Below are 17,382 nucleotides of genomic sequence, written 5' to 3' on the forward strand. Positions count from 1 at the left end.
GCCATGTCATGCAACTCATGCTCCTGTGGTCTGTGGGGGTTATGGTTTTTGATATATAAAAGATTGCAAAAGAAAATTGCAGCTTAAGCCCATGAAAATGCCTGTTTTAACATGACAATTCTTTGCAGACGCAGAGATGTGAAGGGGGCTTCTTACTTTCCAAAACCAGAAATAGAATGCACAAAAAAAAAGGTACTTCAAATTGTTGATTCATGGCAAAAGATGGCTTGGAATTTAGAACCAATATATCATACAGTTGTTGCATGACATTGTAAATTTCCAGTTAAGCTTCCACTGAAGGAGGTCGGACTTGATCTTTCCATACAAAATTAAGAATCATACTTCAGTGAATGAGGCAAAAAGGACTAGAAAGAACAGATAACAAAAAAGAGTCCTCTCTTTCCTTCCATGAGAAACGGAAAGGCAATTGATTATTTTTTTTTTTAATATAGAATTGTATTTATATTTGGGAGACGAACCCTTGAAAGTTTTGCTGCTTCTTTAATTTAAAGAAAAGCAGACTAAATAAGACTCGAAGAAACAAACCTGCAGACCCACTGTGCTGAAGGACATCTACATTCTCATATGCTCTTAGCAAAAGACCTCCAAGAGTCGAATTGGAAACATATACTGGTGAGGGTCCCGCTCCCCAGGCAAATCCAAGACAGGTAGCTTCGTCTGCTGGACTATCAAGTATCAACTGGTTCAAAGAGAGAACAGATCCACAGCTACACTTATCAAGGCTTATGGATCCCCTCATTGCATTCAGCAGCTATCCTTCCAGAATTGCGACCACCCATCCTTCCAAATGAGCTCATAGGTGACAACCCCTTGAAGCTACTGCTGCCTTCACTGACATTAGACTTTCTTGATCTCCTCGGCTTTGAGGGACTCATTTCTGGCTCCACATCATTGTTGTTGGCCTTGATATTGGCAACAACTAGTTGAGTAATGCTGCTTCGGCAAAAGGGGCAAACTGGGACCGTAGTGGTAGTAGTTGATGGATCAGGCTTCTTATGGCAGCATAGAGCAAGGGTGCAATGTGCACACATTTGATGACCACATGGTCCGACCTCAATTGTGCATAACTGGTCAAAGCATATGCAGCATAGGTCCACATCGCTAACCTGTTTGATATAATTTCACCAGTGAATAAGAAAGGTACATACATTGCCCGAGAAATTTAGCTCTACTAAAGGTTTCATAGCATCTGTGCAGAGAAGCACTTCAATACTAGTAAAAGACATAATGTCATTACGACCAACTAAATGGTGACAACAATGTGTTTCTACACATTTTAGACAAGATAAGAACATACAAAACAGATCAATTCTTCTCAGATTTTCCACTGTCAGAAAATAGGGCATGAGATGGTAAGTGTGCTCATTTGAAAATTCTTTTCCAGTAGATATTTTAAATCCTTTCTATTGAGCCAATCCTATAGACAACCAATATGAAAATGTAAGCAACATAGAAGGCACATTTACCTCAGAGGCATTATCATCAGTCTCTTCATCTGAATGCAAAGGAGATGGAAGTGAGTATACTGTCTCCTTCAAGATAGCTTTCTCCCTCTCCATGTTTGATTCTATTAACGCTCTCTCTAACAAAGCTTTAGCCTCTGGATTAAGCTCGCTGATGAACTTCAAAGGTGATGGCCAGACAAGAGGCTCTGCTGATGAGGGGTTCAGTATGGCTGCACAAGCTTGATGTTTGTACTTCAGAGCAACCATGTACGGTATTCTCCTGCAGAGATAATTATTCTTTAAATGTTACGACAACATATCTAAATAATCTACTGTCCAACCTATACCTAAAGCCGAACACTAAAATAATTTAAGGATGGAAGACTTGTGGGGCTATAGGCTCCATTCATTGCTGATAATTATGATGCTAACTGTAAATGAACAAAATCACATCCCCTCAGAGTCACCCCACAATTTTAATGACGTGCTCATACAGACAATGCTTAAATAATTTTCCAATGTAGAAAAATCAGGCATAGGAAAGCCTTTTCCTAGAGGTTTGCATTCATATATCAATTCTACATCGAGTTCTTCCGAAATACCAATCTAGCTGACTGCAATAGGGAATTAAGGAATTAAAAATGAGTCATTCCTAATCAGGAAAATATTGGTACTTTGGAAAGCAATGATTCATAAGCAAACAGAACTCAACTTTATTGACTAATATGGACCTTATAGTATTTATTACTATGTTTTAAGCGGAACTCGTAGTATTTCAAACTTGAAAAGATGCATAATTTATTACAGAAGCAACATTCACACAAGCTAATTAAAGAAGGTTACCCAGATGGGTCTAATTGAAGCCGATCTGCTCCCCAAGCAAGCAACTCTCGAACACAATCTAAAGAACCACCACGGGCAGCTAAATGAAGTGGTGTGCTTCCAGGGTACCTGCAGATGGCACTTCTATCAGTCTAATTCTCAAATTATCACTTTATAGCTACAACATCAGTAAAGTTAATAAACAAATTACCCGTATCCACCAGTTGAAGCACAAACAAGAGCCCCATTGTCTAAAAGGACATGAACACAATCTGGCCGTCTTTGACGGGCTGCTAAATGCAATGGGGTTGCCCCACCTCCATCTCTAATGTTCACAAATCTTGCAAATCCCCTGCCAATGCCATACAGTGTAAATTAAACAGGAATCATTAGAGAGAGAGAGAGAGAGAGAGAGAGAGACTAACCAAGAATTTGCAACAGGGGTGGAATGAGCAGCGGAAAGAATGGCTTGCAGGCAGTCTGAATGACCATAATATGCAGCATAATGCAAGCAGGTTCTTCCGTTCAGGGAATCAAACATCAATATCTAAAAATTATACCCAGAACACACATGATCAGCATCTGATTACTGGTTCAAGTACAAATTGAACCAAGAAAATAATTGCCATACTTCACCAAAAGAAAAAAAAAAAAAAAAAGCATACATTTGCTCCTGCTTGGATAAGCTTTTGCACACAAGTGATATGCCCATTCATTGCAGCCAACATTAACGGGGTCTGTAAACCGATCACACAGAAAAAAGTTCAAAGCACATGAGAAAAGAAGAAGATAAAACAATAAAATTCAAAGTAAAGCAAATCCAATCAAAAGCATGCAAAAAACTATTCTTGATTGACAAAAAAGCATCAAAAAACAGAATCCACATTCACCTGTTTATGGCGATTCACTACATCCGGATTCACAGACCGATCCAAAAGCATACAAAGCACCTACATATTATCATCAGGCCAAGCACCACAAACAAAATCCCATCTAAGTCCATCAAAGAATCCATCAAAACCAATCAAGAAAAAAAAAAAAAAAAAACAAAACCCACCTCGATCTGACCATTTGCAGCAGCTACATGCATCGCAGACAGCCTCCCATGCCCTTGGGTCTGCTCCAGAACACCTGGGTCTGCTTCCACCATAGCCTGAAGGAGCTCCAAGTCCCCATTTTCAACAGCTCCAAAGATACCATTTTGATGGGGCTCTCTGCAACTCAGTCCCTGACCCATTTCTCTCCAGAGCCCAATTATCGCATTGAAAAGTGGCCCGAGAGTCCGAGACCTGTTCCCCACGCGCCACCTTCCAATGGCGATGTTGAGCTGCCACTGTATTAGTGGTGGTGGTGGCTCTACTGGCAACGATGAATGTTGATGTCAATAGGCAATCTATGTACTGGGAGTTGAGTTTGCCTCGGAGTTCGGACCTGCTGACCGCCGAGATTTCGGGCAGCTTGACCCTGCGTCCTTGACTCCTTGCTTTTACTCCTCTTTTATGTCAGACTCCGGGCAACTGTCAGATATTCTTTCGGGCAATTTAGATTTTATATGTCTAATGTCTAATCCATCGATGGCTTTTTTATTTTCTTCATTTATTTATTTGGTCCTAGACCAGTTAAGTCTTACTTTCATACATGGGTTTACAGTTACACGTTAATTTTCCACGCGTTTACTAAATCATTCAGGACCGTTGATATATCCATCCAATCAAGTATCTTACTATCTTCTTTAATATATTAAAATTAAAGTGATTTTATTTTTTATTTTGAAGGTAATGTAATCTTGTTCACCAATCACCCCCTTTGCGTTTTAGAAAAGCAAGTTTGGTATATAATTGACAGCAGCAAAATGTGGAAAACAGAAAGCAGCCACAAATTTGGTAGTTTAAAAACAAATTGTTAGGATTTTTGCTTTTACATCAGGTAGTTAAAAATTTGATATATATATATATATATAGATATTATGTATATCAAGAGAATTTGAATGATCAACTTTTGTTTTTCCTTTTTGTTTTTTTGTTGGCTGACGATGACTTTTCTTCTTTTAGACCTCTTCTTCATACTTGTTGCTTCCATTCTGGTTGCCAACCGAGCCTGCTTTTATCTTTTTCCAATCGTTGGTCAACTATCTACAGCTCTGAAAGGACCAACATTAAATAACAGCATATACATTTAGATATTTAAACACACAACAAAAAAAAGAGGAGGGTGGGAAAGTTCTTTTCTTTTTGGCCGAATGCCTGAAAGATGCTCATTGGATTAATTGAATTTAGTAGGTATTTCCATTCTTCTTGGGTAGACGGATTGTATTTAGCGTTAGCTTACCTTGTACGGCTAGATGCTCGAATATTTGCACTCTTGTCTGCGTGAAGACTGAAGAGACTGGTCACCAGCTTTAACGGGTTCATAAATCCTGATGCATGCAATCACCATCAGACTAGACTATACGTATTATTTGAGCTACATGCGGTTTACAAATAATGCAAATATTTAAAATTAATACGGATGATTTATAAGTAATTATATGTATCCACCCTCAAAGACTAAATTAGTTGTGAGAATGAATAGATTAGAGCCTAGCCTGACTCACAAAAGAAAAAATTAATTGGTTACGTTTCTAACCTTGAAAATAACCGCCAATTCCAGTTTTCAACTACAACTCATTTATTCTCATTCTTAAGACCCAGTCATTGCTCTAAATCCTTGGTCCTCACCATTAACTATGATCCGTTTAATTTATAAATTTAAAGTTTGCGAATAAGTATGAAATTTCATTCTCATGTTTGATACACTTATAAGAATATGTTACCTTTTACAACTCCATGAAAGTGGAATTTGAAACCCTTAAACACCTTTGGATTTGTTATTCCTATTACTTGTGACAGCATTTATTGTGGGCAGTTATTACAAAATTATTTCCACTAAAATTAAGAATATAATTTTAAACATTAAATTTTCATTCTTTTTTATTGTACCACTAAATATGAAAATGACATGTGTATAAAATTCTCAAAAAACTCATTCTGCGAACCAGACAAGTCCGAAAAGTCCATTTCATCCCATTTTCAAATAGTGGTTTTGTCCTTGTCCAAGCCCTACCCTAAAACCTTATCTCGATAAGGGCTAAGGAGTGAGCCGAAAGAGTCTTTCTTATTATTCAAAAAGACAGAAAAAAAAAAAAAAAAAAAAAAAAGTCAAGTCATGAGTGGTCAAGAATTCCCATTAGCTGGGCTAAAGCCCAAGTATCAACAGCCATCAACCCACCAGACTTGCCCCAACAGTTTCTCGGGTCCAGAGATAGCCAAGAAAAGTAAAAAGAAGGCCCAAACAGCTGGTTCAGCCCGTAATGCAAAACCTGACGGATATGGGCCAAAAAGGTTTCCAAACCCACATCGTCCTCCGATTAACTATAGTGATCACGCAGTATATAAGGCACTGCGGCATTAGGGTTTTAGTTTCTGTGAACACTATCGGAGCCGCCCCTCTCTTAACCCCAAGATCTAGGGTTTGTTCCGAGCAATATCAAAGGTACCAGTCTCAATAAAATTTCCCAGTAGTTACTTACTTAGCCTCCTCTGTTTTTCTTATTTGTGTACGCGAGCTTCATATTAATCGATTTTGTTGAATATTTGTAACCCTACTTGCAGAAATGGCTCCGGCGCAGCCCAAGAGTGGTATATTCGTTGGATTGAACAAAGGCCATGTCGTTACCAAGCGTGAATTGGCTCCTCGCCCTTCTGACCGAAAAGGGGTACTTTTTTTTTTTTCGTGTTTTTTTTCTGGGATTGTTTTAGTGTGAATTTGTGCGAATAGTATTGTAATTTTTATGCTTGGTGGGTTTTGTTTATGAAGAAAACCAGCAAGAGGGTGCACTTCGTGAGGAACCTGATCAGGGAAGTTGCGGGTTTTGCTCCATATGAGAAGAGGATTACTGAGCTTTTGAAAGTGGGGAAGGACAAGCGTGCTCTTAAGGTGGCTAAGAGAAAGTTGGGTACCCACAAGAGGGCCAAGAAGAAGAGAGAGGAGATGTCCAATGTTCTCCGCAAGATGAGGTGAGACTTTCTTTCTATCCTTATGGCCCTCTGAGTTCTTTGGAATCTGGTTACTTAGGTTGTTTGAGAGTAATAGTCACTTTAAGGCTGTTAGTATTCGTGCATGAGTGTTTGATGAGCACTCAATCTATGATTGCTTATTTTTGTGCATATGTTAAACAAATGTGTGGAAATGGACTAAAGCCCACTTGAGTTGAGCATTTATAATCCAAATTGGAGTACTTAACTACACATCTGCATGCTTAACCTCTAGTTGCGCATTTGTTTACAATAGAGGGCGTTTATTGGCCTTTAAGTCCTTTCGGAGAACCATATTTCAACATTCAAAGTAAATTGCTCTTCTGGTGGTTTGATCTTTCAGCTTTAATTTTTTTGGTAATCTGTTTGTGATTTCATTTGTAAAATGTAAACCATTTAAGTTAAATACCAACTTGTGTTAGTAAATAGTTTGTGGGGAGCTCATTCATCCATTTTTACGTTGGCCTATGTGAGGATTTTCGTTTTTGTTTTACTCTGCGCCTTGTGTGGTTTTTGGCATTGTCAATGTGCAGATCTGGTGGTGTGTCTGAGAAAAAGAAGTAAGAAGTTGAAGCATATGGAAGCTGTTTCTATGGAATGTAGTTCAGTTAAAGTAATAGTTTTTGTTATGGATTTTGTTAAGAAATTTTAGAGGGTGTACGAACTCTGTAATTTTGAATGTTTTGAGACCTTTTCATTTTCAATGCACTGGATATTTGTTCCTTGGATTCTCTGTTTGGTGTCTGAATTATGATTCTTTGGATATTATTTGGCACTGCAGTGATTCACATTGAACTTTGATAGTTGAATTATGGTCACATACCTTTTCTAGCGGCTGATAATTGATATTGATATTGCTTTTGCAAAATGTAAGGGTCATTAAACTTGTGATTGGTTAGGTTTACAAATAATTTGCAAGCACAGAATGCCGTTTCTCTCAATTTTTGGATTGGTTTTGTTTTACTAATAGAGATGATTAAGGCTATGGTTGGCACTGTTGCCAGAGGCCAGCTGTTTGCCTCCCATTAGAGATGGGTTGCTGGTCTCTTGCACAAGGTCCACTTGCGGCTTTGTTAATAAATGGGTTATTAAAGTGTGGGTTAGGTAGGTAAGTTTTTTTTATGCGATAGTAGTGCTATTCTTCGTCTTCATGGGGCTTAGGCTCTCCATAATACAAAAGAATAGGGTTGTTCTTGTTAACACCTTGGTAACTAAGCAATCTTCCATTGTTTATGTGGGCATCATTGTCCCTCCCCTTGCATTGAATACGGTCTTGAGCAAATTGCATAAAGAACTGTGATGTTAGTGTAATAATGTTACAATAGTGCTAATCAACATCATCTTATAGAAAGAGATAGTTAGGGGTGTAAACGAGCCGAGCCAAGCCGAATACCACCGTGCTCAGGCTTGGCTTGTTTTAAATTTTTCGAGCTTGAGCTTGGCTTGGCTTGTTTCTTATACGAGCCGAGCTCGAACGAGCTAAAAAAAAATCGAACCCGATACGAACTCGAGCTGTATCGAGCTTTTTAACATAATTTTATCGAAAATATTTTATTAACTACTATTTTTTAAAAATATTAATTTCTATTGAACATTTTCTTCTTGAAAGTATTATAATATGTTAATTTTAAACTTAAAGTTAATATATATTGTTAATTAAATTAGATAGGCACCAAAGACTTCTTTAAAACACTATATAGATGAATATGGTTTCCATGAAATACAACTGTACCAAATAATTCTATCTAAACATTGATAACTTATAACTTTTGCAAAAATTCTCATTAAAAAAGAGACGTAAGATAGTAGAAGTCTTATAACCAAACATTACAAAAATAAAGTAGGAAATAAAAATAGCAAGTCCTCATATAAGCTATGAAAAATGAGATATCAAACATATAAACTAGAAAATACGAGCGGCTCACGAGCTTTTCGAGCCGAACATACTAAAGCTCAAGCTTGGCTTGTTTCTTAAACGAGCGAGCTTCGGCTTGGCTTGTTTGTTTTCGAGCCGAGCTTAAACGAACCAAGCTCGAGCCGAACTCGATACGAACTCGAGCTGTATCGAGCCGATTTACAGCCCTAGAGATAGTGCCACTACAGCGATGGAGGCGAATCATCAATCCAAGTACATCTCATTTTCCGTCGTAGAGACTAATTGCATGATTGAAGCCGCCAGTCGACTCCATAATCTGCGAATTGCTTTAAAATTTACTTTTCCCTCCTTTGAAAGTTCCTGATGTGGAAGAAATAATCCCATCTTTTGATGATTTGGAAGAAAGAAGTCATGGCTGCTTAGCTATGGCCGTTATCGACACATAAGCTATATACACTAGTAATGGAAAAATTGTTTTTTTTTTTTTGGTCCTATTTTGAGATAGAGGTGCTGATTATGACTGTTTCCTAAAAAGCTTTTCTAAACTTTTTATCAGCACACCCAGAGAGGCACAAGTGTACAACTGAAAAATATCAAAATTTTAAGGATGTTGAATGTACGTATGTACCTATTAAATTCATGCATTTAACTAGAACTCCTTAGTTGGGTTTGATTCCGGTGGATGGGACCATTATGTGAATGAACCCAACCCATGGCTCAAAGTGGACGTGGCTGAAACAACGTTTTCTATTTGGAGCTTTCGTTTTTCGCTTTTGGGTCGGATCGAAAGTAATGTTAAGGGCAAGAGATTGTAAAAGGCACGGGCCCAACAGAAAGGAACATAACAAGCCAACTTAATATGGAGAATCATGCAATTTTGCTTTATTTTCCCCTATAAGGTGGACTACTCATTGAGTTGAATATCGATATGGAATTGTGTGGGGCAGGAATATGAATATGGGGGTCCACTTTTTGACTTGTCAGAGAGTTTTCTCCGCGCCCTTGGACCAACAACATTCATAAGAATAATCCCCCCTTTCGCTTTTTTAGTTTATATGATATATAGCCTTCCAATTAATTACTAAACTAAACTAATCGAATCAATAACTTGCTTCTTAATTAATTGTGTTCTAAGTTTCCTAGACCTAAACACAGGGTTTCTACTCAATAAGGAACACATTGTGAGGTTAATTGACTTTACAATGTAGTCCAATACTTTTTTACAAAAATTATATTAACTAAATATATCGGAAACAATTTACTTATATATTTATAATCAAATAAATTGATAGACAAATATAGTTTCTAATAAACGTTGTAATTATCCTGATGGTACTCTCGAATAGTTAAACTTTTTCTAATTTGACTATTTTTTTCAGATATAATTGTAAAAAAATAAACCTTTCATATCATTACACTACAATACAATAAGGAATGAGTCCTACATTATGTCCCAGAAGTTGTTTATACAACTAAATTTAGCTTTATCAGCGTCGAGGAAACAATCCTAGCTACAATTATAAATTGATAATCAAATTGAGTGCTCTCTCACGTAAGCATCCATTGCATGCATATATAAATAGATTATCATCGTATGTAATTATATTATATGCATTAGTGAAGTCGACATCGGCATGTATGCAACGTGAATTATACTTTGGTACCTTCCTAGCTAGTTCCTACGTACACCATTATAATATGCTTCAACGACAAAAATAATTTTGTTAGACACGTACGAGAGCGCACTTTGCAAAAGATTAATTAACTAAGCCTAAACGTACATAATGCAATAGGCCAATAGCCCATTAGCTTTTGATGAGAATATAATCAAGAAATTAAGTCCATGATCTACCTGACCAATTATAAATGTTGCCAACTTGCATGTATAATTAAGATCTTGATCCAATCTGATCATAATCAGCTGGACAACATACTATTCTATGGGAAAGCAAAATTGAGTTTCATATATATAATATAATACATGAGTTTTTTAGTCAAAACCCAAGTTGCACCCCTGATTTAACTTTCCAACCAAAAATTCCATATAAATGTAACATTAATCTGCAATAGATTATAATTCTAGTTATACATGAACACGTGTTTCAGTTAGATAATCAAAAGCTTTTAAAATTTGTGTAGCTTAATTTGTTGATTAACTTCACTTTACTAACTGAAAGGCTTAATTATGGTTGTGCCAACTAGAATTTATATTAATTAGGGGACCTTCAGAATTATATCTTATTGTGAGCTAGGCTCATTTAATCTAGATAGCAAATTTCATGAAGAATTGTGTGGTACGATACAATTGTTTCTTGATTGTTTCATAATGATAAGTAATATATTGCTCAATATCAAGTATTATAGAGTGAAATATTTTCTTAAGTTACAACATGATATTTTGAGTACGTTAAAACTACCTGCTTGAATTTGGCCACAAAAAAAAAAAAAACTACCTAACTAAGTTTCGTATTAGAAATGAGTACTGGGAATCTAAATAAGGATATATACGTATACATGTGTTGGTCCATCATATATAATTGATGAATAACATGTGGGATAACGTGAGGTCTCGGTCCGAGAAGAGCTTGGAATCTCAGTCTCTTTCTACCTTTCTCCACCTGTTCTGTTCATGAGGATTAATATCCACAGAGAGAGAGAGAGAGAGAGAGAGAGAGAGAGAGAGAACGTACAATGTGTTGTTATAACAAGGACATGTTAAAAGTGAAAGCTGCTTCTGCTCTAGCTCTGTGTGTATATGTGTGAGTGTGAGCTAGCGCATGTCACTCACTCACAGTGACTGAGTCACACATACCCATGTGGAATGTGACCATATATCAGTTGGCATGAGAATATATAGATAGGCTTGGATTTCCGAGCCTAACTCCAAAATTCCATATTCTACTGCTCTTCTTAATTCGTACACAACATCATGAGCTTCTTCAATTCCTTACTTTTATGGGCACAGAGTCTGTGACATCGATCGAGAACAAGACATAATATATGCTCACATTTCAATATCGGCCATTTGGGATCATTCAATTCGATCCTCTGAGTACTACACACCCGACCCAAGTACCCAAACCCCAAGATTACCATATATGTATGAGAGCCTATATACATATAATCAATCATTCTCGATTTCGATTCTCTATGAGTGTTTCTTTTTTTTTTTTTTTTGGTCGAATTCTCTATGAGTGTTTCAGACACATACAGAGAGAACATTTTTCATGTTTGACGGTTAGTTTTGAATATGCATGCTTGCTTTATTCTTTCTTGGTTCTTGCAAAAGCAAATCCAAACACCTTCCCTACATACATGCATACATTAGATTCCTTTCTTCAACTTGACTATTCCTACTTGGAATATAAGTGATTCCTGGCTACAAAAATTAATTAAGATTACTTTATATATTAATATTGACACATATATCATATCCGGAAATTAAGTTTCTTCAACTTCTGAAAGCGGAATATGCTTGTCAATTTGAGGGTTTGGTCCAAGTCTGTGGCACTTGCTACCTGTTGTCTCTTTTTTAGTACAGTACCCAAATATTTATACCAAAATAATTAGTATTGCTAGACATTTAATTGTCCTACTTTCGGCAACAATGTTGCAAAATCTCTAGAGCAAGTTATAGCAAGAAGCAATTAAAAAGACAACTACATGCAATTATGTGTAAGTTGGCTGGCGCATTATATACTTAACCTGCAAGGCACTATATATATATATTATAATCCATGATGAACAGTGTACAAACCAATCTAGTTTCTAAATCTGCTTTTTAGAGAAACATTAATAGCTCATATTAATAAACCCATGATCAGATTAAAAAATAAATGAAAATCTCATCATAAAAACTTTGAGGATTCAAATGGCTTCCAATTCTCGGATAAAACCTCAATCTTTTTCTTTGGTGGACAACAAATTAAATCCCCTTGCCAAATTTGTGTTAGTTTGAGTACTTGAGGCTTGAGGATTGGATTAAATTGGAAGAGGAGTATTGGTTGGTTGGAGCGCACGCAGTAAATGTGTCAGAAATGGTAGCAAATGAGAAATCAAAAGTAGCAAGTTAATTACAAGTTGGAACTCAACTAGCAGGTGGCTGTGGATTAAGCGCGCGCGTGCCAACGATATATCGAATCACTGGGAGTGTGGGTCCTCTGCAACTGGGACCTCCTGCCATGTCAGGTCCCCGAAACTGACAAAACAGTATTTTGTCAGCTAGCGCGCTCGCCATACATATTAGTATATTACATACGTGAACCTAACACGCGCTCACGCGCGTCAAAGCTGCGAACTGGTCACACAATACTTGTCTACTCCTTGAGTGTTGCAAATTTGTAATCGTTCTCTATGACCCTCTCTCATATATTCTTCCACAACAAAGTTCGAGGAAACACACACACGACACAACAAACAATGTGTCAATGTGAGTGAGTGAGAGTGAGAGAGTATGAAAGTAGAAAAACCAATCTCTCTCTCTAATTGTCTATGACTTGGAATGGAATTTAATTTGTGTGGAATTGAGTGGCATTTTGGCGTCTTTTGAGAGCCTTGTCCTATCCTGTTCTGTGACTTCTGTCCTGCCCTACTACCAAAGTCACCAAATCAACGCGGCATCATCATCATCATCATCATCACAATCTGATCGAGGGCCTCAATCTTAGTTAGCCCTTGTGATATATGCAGCAGGAGTACAATTCACATATTATTACAAAATCATTTCCTTTACTTATTACTACCTAACGAATCACTGCTTTGTATCATTCCAATTATTGGGTCTATCAATCATAATATATAATTATAACATGCTTCCTCACCTAGTTCATGCGCATAATAATTAATCATAACATAATAAAACAAAATTACAGGCATATTGTTACAATTAAACAATTGGTTTTCTTGGAGAGTTGGATGTCACTCGATCAACTCACGGTGGAATATGTATATATATATATGTGTGTGTGTCTCCATTTTATTAGTTTAATTTATATAGACTACAAAAAGAAAGTGGAAACTGATTGATCAGTATCTTCGATCCATGGGTTCCATGCAATTGCAACAGGGTTTGGAATAAATTCACAACTCAATTAATAGTTTATGGCACTTTGTCCCAAAATTGGAAGAACACGCTGATTCTGCCAAAATCTATGGCTTTTTAAGATAATCTGGAATAAATTCACAAACATATATATATGCGTATATGTGTGTGTCTAAAGATGTTTTAAAAAATTAATTTTCATCATAAACCTTTTAGAAGTTAAAGAAATTAAATATTCTTCTTTTTCAATGAATTACCAGATGGGTAAATTAATTACTAATTAAAGTAATCAATCATGTAGACAAGCAAAAGCTACAACACCTTGTTGGTTGTTGAAATATATTCTTGACTACAAAAGATGTAGACGAGATCGATGGATATATTAATTTTTCACCAAAAGAGGCCATTTGAAATTGTCACCGGCCATAAGGTGACCTTAGGGAATTGAATCAGGATACATGTACAGGCACTTACTAATTAACTTCCTTAGATGGGAAGCTTAGTCCTTTTAGTAATTGTTTTCAAACAAAGGGGCACTTTTAACTTTTACCGAAAATGTGTCAATATTATATAATAATGCTTGCAATTAAGCTAAATCCATGACATGAAGTGAACTTTTGAACTATTAAATGGGAGGGTATTGATTCAAGTCAAGAAAATATCAAAGCTAGCCTCCATGTTTACTATTGTACTCTTGATCAGCTATAATATGAAGTACTATAAACCTTTGCCCTAAAATCCCAAAGACTTCAGTACTGGAAATGTCAATTTGAAGAGCAACAAAGTCACACACTTAATTTGTCTAGTAGATTTTGAATATACGTACCCCTGCAGAGATTGATAACATAGTGGAACAAAATGGAGTTCAAATATGAATAGGGCAAAGTTCAACAACTGAATGTGTAAGCTATAGCTTCTAGTACGTAGTTAATCTGCAAATAAATTAATTGAAATACTCTATCATAATGCAACAATTGCTAGATATATATATATATATATATATATAAGTATCATGACTTGAAAGATGGTGCAAATTAACATATATGTAATACAAGTACTACAATTCAGACCAGCAGCTAGCAGAGAAAATGAACATTCGATCAGCATACACACAGTGGTAGCTAGCATTTGTTAAACAAGTTCGATTCTGATTCAAAACTCCATGAACTGATCATACATTCACTGGTATTACAAACATGTTACCTCATACAATATGCCTTCTACAACTTGTTTTGAAAAAAATAAAAATGAAGAAAATAAAAGGCCTAATTAAGCTCTCACTGATGAACCATAAAGAAAAAAGAGGTAAATATTAAAACGAAAAGCCTACCATTTCTAGGGTTTCTTGCTAGCTACTTGATCATGATCGAAAACCCAATCATCCTGACATTTCTTCATCACATTCAAGGGGCTCAATTGATTCATTTGTGATTTGTCTAACAAGTTAATTTGTTTAAAATTAATTGAAGCCATACTAAGAAAAAAAACCCGAAGCTTGTTCACAGCGAGGTTGTATTCTGAGAGAGAGAGAGAAAGAGATACCAAAGAGCTAGAAGATGATAACTGAAAATAAACTTATAGGGGATGATGATTGGTAGTAGTGGAAGTAGTGGAGCTAAACCCAGAAAGATCTGTCCATGCACCACTGCTCCCACCACCATTAATCCAGTACTGATTATGATTTTGATGATCATGATTTCCACCTGGATTATTGTTCATTCCCAACAACTGCCTCGACATATTCAGCTCTTGTTGTTGTTGTTGCTGCTGCTGCTGCTGCTGATGATGATGATCTTCCATTTTCACCGAAGCCATTTGCCCCGCGGACGGCCTCATGGGCCGGGCCTGATAACCCGACACCGCCTCAACAACTCCACCACTACTCTCAAACAACCCTCCTCCTGTTACTGCTGCTGCTGACGTCATATCCAAGCTGCCGCTGCCACCTGTCAAAAACGGGAACGACGGCGTTTGCTGCTGGAACCGCGCCCATTGCTGCTGATGATGATCCAACCCGCCACCCGACAACAGCGACCCGGTACTCGTCCCTATCTGGAAATTCAAGGGGTCTCCAAGTCCGCCATAGTTCAGGCCGTAGCTCAAGCCCATGTCGGTGGCAGCTGTGAAGTGATGATCAGTAAAAGGAGCCATGAAACGCAGCGGTGGGATTTGTGAGCTCATCCCTGCTGCTCCCATCATGTCCGCGTTTCCTCCGGTGCTGCTGTTCGAGGGAATATTTGCACCGGAGGAACCCGCAGACCCCGTTGGCCGGTCAGAGCTGCTGGCGGGGGATTTTGAGCTGGTACCGCCACTTCCTTTGCTCCTCTTGTTCCTCCGGCAGCCGCCTCCGACCGGCACGTTCCTCAGCGCGCCGCCTCGGGTCCAGTACCTTCTGCAGGTCTTGCAGAAGTGGCGCGGCTGTGTCAGGCTGTAGTTGTTGAAGTAGCAGAACTTGGTGTTTGTTGAATCGCACCGCGGGCATTTTAGCGCAGCCTCCGGCATGGGGACGTTGGCCATCCGGGCTCGATCGGCCATCGAGCCGGGCCTGATCGAGCCCGCGCTGCCACCGCTGTGAGGCTGTGAAGGTGGTGGTGGGGGCGGGGGAGGCGGAAGGAGATGGGAATTATTGCTGTTGTTGCTGCCGCCACTTCCGGTTAAGTGATGATGGGTTGGTTGCTGCAATAATGAAAAATTTAAGGATATAGGAAAATAAAAACATAAATTGAAAAGCAGAAATCACATATCTGGTATATTCAAGAAGATCATGTAAAAAGAAAGTAATAGGAATATTATTTTGGCTTTTGGAAATTTTTCGACTTTTTTGGAAATTAAAGAGAAACCATGGGAACCAAATTAATTGATGAAGAAGCTAAGGTAGATGCATGATCATATCACCTGTTGCCAGTTGGCTGGATCAAGATAAGCTGGAATGGAAGAAAAAACCATGGTTCTCTATCTCTTGTATCTGGCCTTTCTTTCTCTCTTTTGTAAAGGTTGATGGGTTTTTAGAGATAATAGTAGTGGAGAATCACATCAACAATTGCAGACACAGAGAGAGAGAGAGAGAGAGAGAGAGAGAGAGAGAGAGAGAGAGAGAGAGAGAGGGAAAGGAAGACAGAAAGAAAGAATGGGGGGTGGGGGTGGGGGTGATGAGGAGCAAAATAAAGAAGGGGCCGGCCTTTTATGTATTTATATACTAATAATTTTGTTGTTGTTGTTGTTGTTCCTTCTCACTAAAACTACACTTTTTGTTTTATTGCTTTTTAGGGTTTTGAGAAGGCGATGTTTTCTGATCAGTTTCTTAATCCATAAGCTTCTTTCTGATGCTCTCTCACACACTCTCTCTCTCTGACCACTGTGGGGGCTGTGCTTGAGAGAAAAAGAGATGTGTGGCTCTCATATCTTGCATGGAAAAAGTAGTTTGTTGTGTATGTGAGTGTGTGAGCCAGAGAGAGAGGGTTATTAATACTATGTTAGTTTGTTTAAGTTTGGTTTAGATCTCCTGTAGTACATGGGGCAACACCCATTTTGATATGATGATGATGAGGATATATATATTATTAAAATATGAGATAATGCATGATAAATTAATGAAAAGGACATGGTAAAAATGAATATGATAATGAAAAGAAAAGGTTGTTCTTGTGCTTTGGTGGTGTGGCACTGCCACTGCCACAGTCCCACAGTCGATGTGTCCGACCGAATGAAGCCTTTACCCCGGTCCGCTCTGTTCCCTTCCCCACTCTCCTTGCTTTCTTTTTTGCATGGGAATATATAGTTAGATCACCCCATCACTGCTCACCTCCACGCGCCCTTATGCACCGTGCTCATGCATTCTCCAATATTATTATTTATATCTGCTTTTCTGCTTTTTAAATATTTATTAATTATTTATTTCCTCCAAAAAAGATGTATAAATGTTAGAGTATTCCTCACAAAACAATACAATAATGAAAAGATCCAATACATTGCATTTGTCACGCAAAGCTTAACAATACCAATGTAGAATAATATATTCTAACAGTATAAGCCGTGTATAAACATGAATTATACACATCTATTAGAAAAAAGATCCAAGATAAACTTATATCTCATTTTACCTAC

At 37.6% G+C, this 17,382-nt stretch overlaps 3 protein-coding genes across 3 annotated transcripts; 1 reads left to right on the plus strand and 2 right to left on the minus strand.

The window, feature by feature from the left end:
• Nucleotides 1–213: 213 nt before the first annotated feature.
• LOC147281658 (putative E3 ubiquitin-protein ligase XBAT31) lies at nt 214–3,859 on the minus strand. The gene is made up of 8 exons (XM_086247200.1): nt 3,346–3,859; nt 3,179–3,238; nt 2,954–3,025; nt 2,714–2,835; nt 2,500–2,640; nt 2,310–2,417; nt 1,488–1,746; nt 214–1,127 (listed from the first exon to the last, which is right to left on the minus strand). Exons 1-8 carry the CDS (start codon nt 3,523–3,525, stop codon nt 738–740), a joined length of 1,332 nt encoding a protein of 443 aa, XP_086103326.1. The 5' UTR covers nt 3,526–3,859; the 3' UTR covers nt 214–737.
• Nucleotides 3,860–5,713: 1,854 nt separating this feature from the next.
• LOC147281659 (large ribosomal subunit protein eL36y-like) lies at nt 5,714–7,092 on the plus strand. Its single transcript, XM_086247378.1, has 4 exons — nt 5,714–5,819; nt 5,939–6,042; nt 6,144–6,343; nt 6,895–7,092. Exons 2-4 carry the CDS (start codon nt 5,941–5,943, stop codon nt 6,923–6,925), a joined length of 333 nt encoding a protein of 110 aa, XP_086103504.1. The 5' UTR covers nt 5,714–5,819; nt 5,939–5,940; the 3' UTR covers nt 6,926–7,092.
• A 7,364-nt stretch (nt 7,093–14,456) lies between these two features.
• LOC147281660 (dof zinc finger protein DOF2.4-like) lies at nt 14,457–16,355 on the minus strand. The gene is made up of 2 exons (XM_086247074.1): nt 16,174–16,355; nt 14,457–15,954 (listed from the first exon to the last, which is right to left on the minus strand). The coding sequence occupies exons 1-2, from the start codon at nt 16,222–16,224 to the stop codon at nt 14,854–14,856; spliced, it is 1,152 nt and encodes a 383-aa protein (XP_086103200.1). The 5' UTR covers nt 16,225–16,355; the 3' UTR covers nt 14,457–14,853.
• Nucleotides 16,356–17,382: the final 1,027 nt, after the last annotated feature.

This window comes from Dryas octopetala, chromosome 6 (genome assembly GCF_963921425.1).
Source record: "Dryas octopetala chromosome 6, drDryOcto1.1, whole genome shotgun sequence".
NCBI lineage: Eukaryota > Viridiplantae > Streptophyta > Magnoliopsida > Rosales > Rosaceae > Dryas > Dryas octopetala.

What these genes read in the sequence shown, in the direction of transcription:
- LOC147281659 (XM_086247378.1), top strand. Translation starts at nt 5,941, where the DNA reads ATGGCTCCGGCGCAGCCCAAGAGTGGTATATTCGTTGGATTGAACAAA. An exon ending in GCCCTTCTGACCGAAAAGGG is followed by an intron (nt 6,043 to 6,143) that starts GTACTTTTTTTT and finishes TTGTTTATGAAG; the next exon opens with AAAACCAGCAAGAGGGTGCA. An exon ending in AATGTTCTCCGCAAGATGAG is followed by an intron (nt 6,344 to 6,894) that starts GTGAGACTTTCT and finishes GTCAATGTGCAG; the next exon opens with ATCTGGTGGTGTGTCTGAGA.
- LOC147281660 (XM_086247074.1), bottom strand. Translation starts at nt 16,224, where the DNA reads ATGGTTTTTTCTTCCATTCCAGCTTATCTTGATCCAGCCAACTGGCAA. An exon ending in ATCCAGCCAACTGGCAACAG is followed by an intron (nt 15,955 to 16,173) that starts GTGATATGATCA and finishes TCATTATTGCAG; the next exon opens with CAACCAACCCATCATCACTT.
- LOC147281658 (XM_086247200.1), bottom strand. Translation starts at nt 3,525, where the DNA reads ATGGGTCAGGGACTGAGTTGCAGAGAGCCCCATCAAAATGGTATCTTT. An exon ending in ACCCCTGTTGCAAATTCTTG is followed by an intron (nt 2,641 to 2,713) that starts GTTAGTCTCTCT and finishes TGGCATTGGCAG; the next exon opens with GGGATTTGCAAGATTTGTGA. An exon ending in CTGATGATAATGCCTCTGAG is followed by an intron (nt 1,128 to 1,487) that starts GTAAATGTGCCT and finishes TATATCAAACAG; the next exon opens with GTTAGCGATGTGGACCTATG.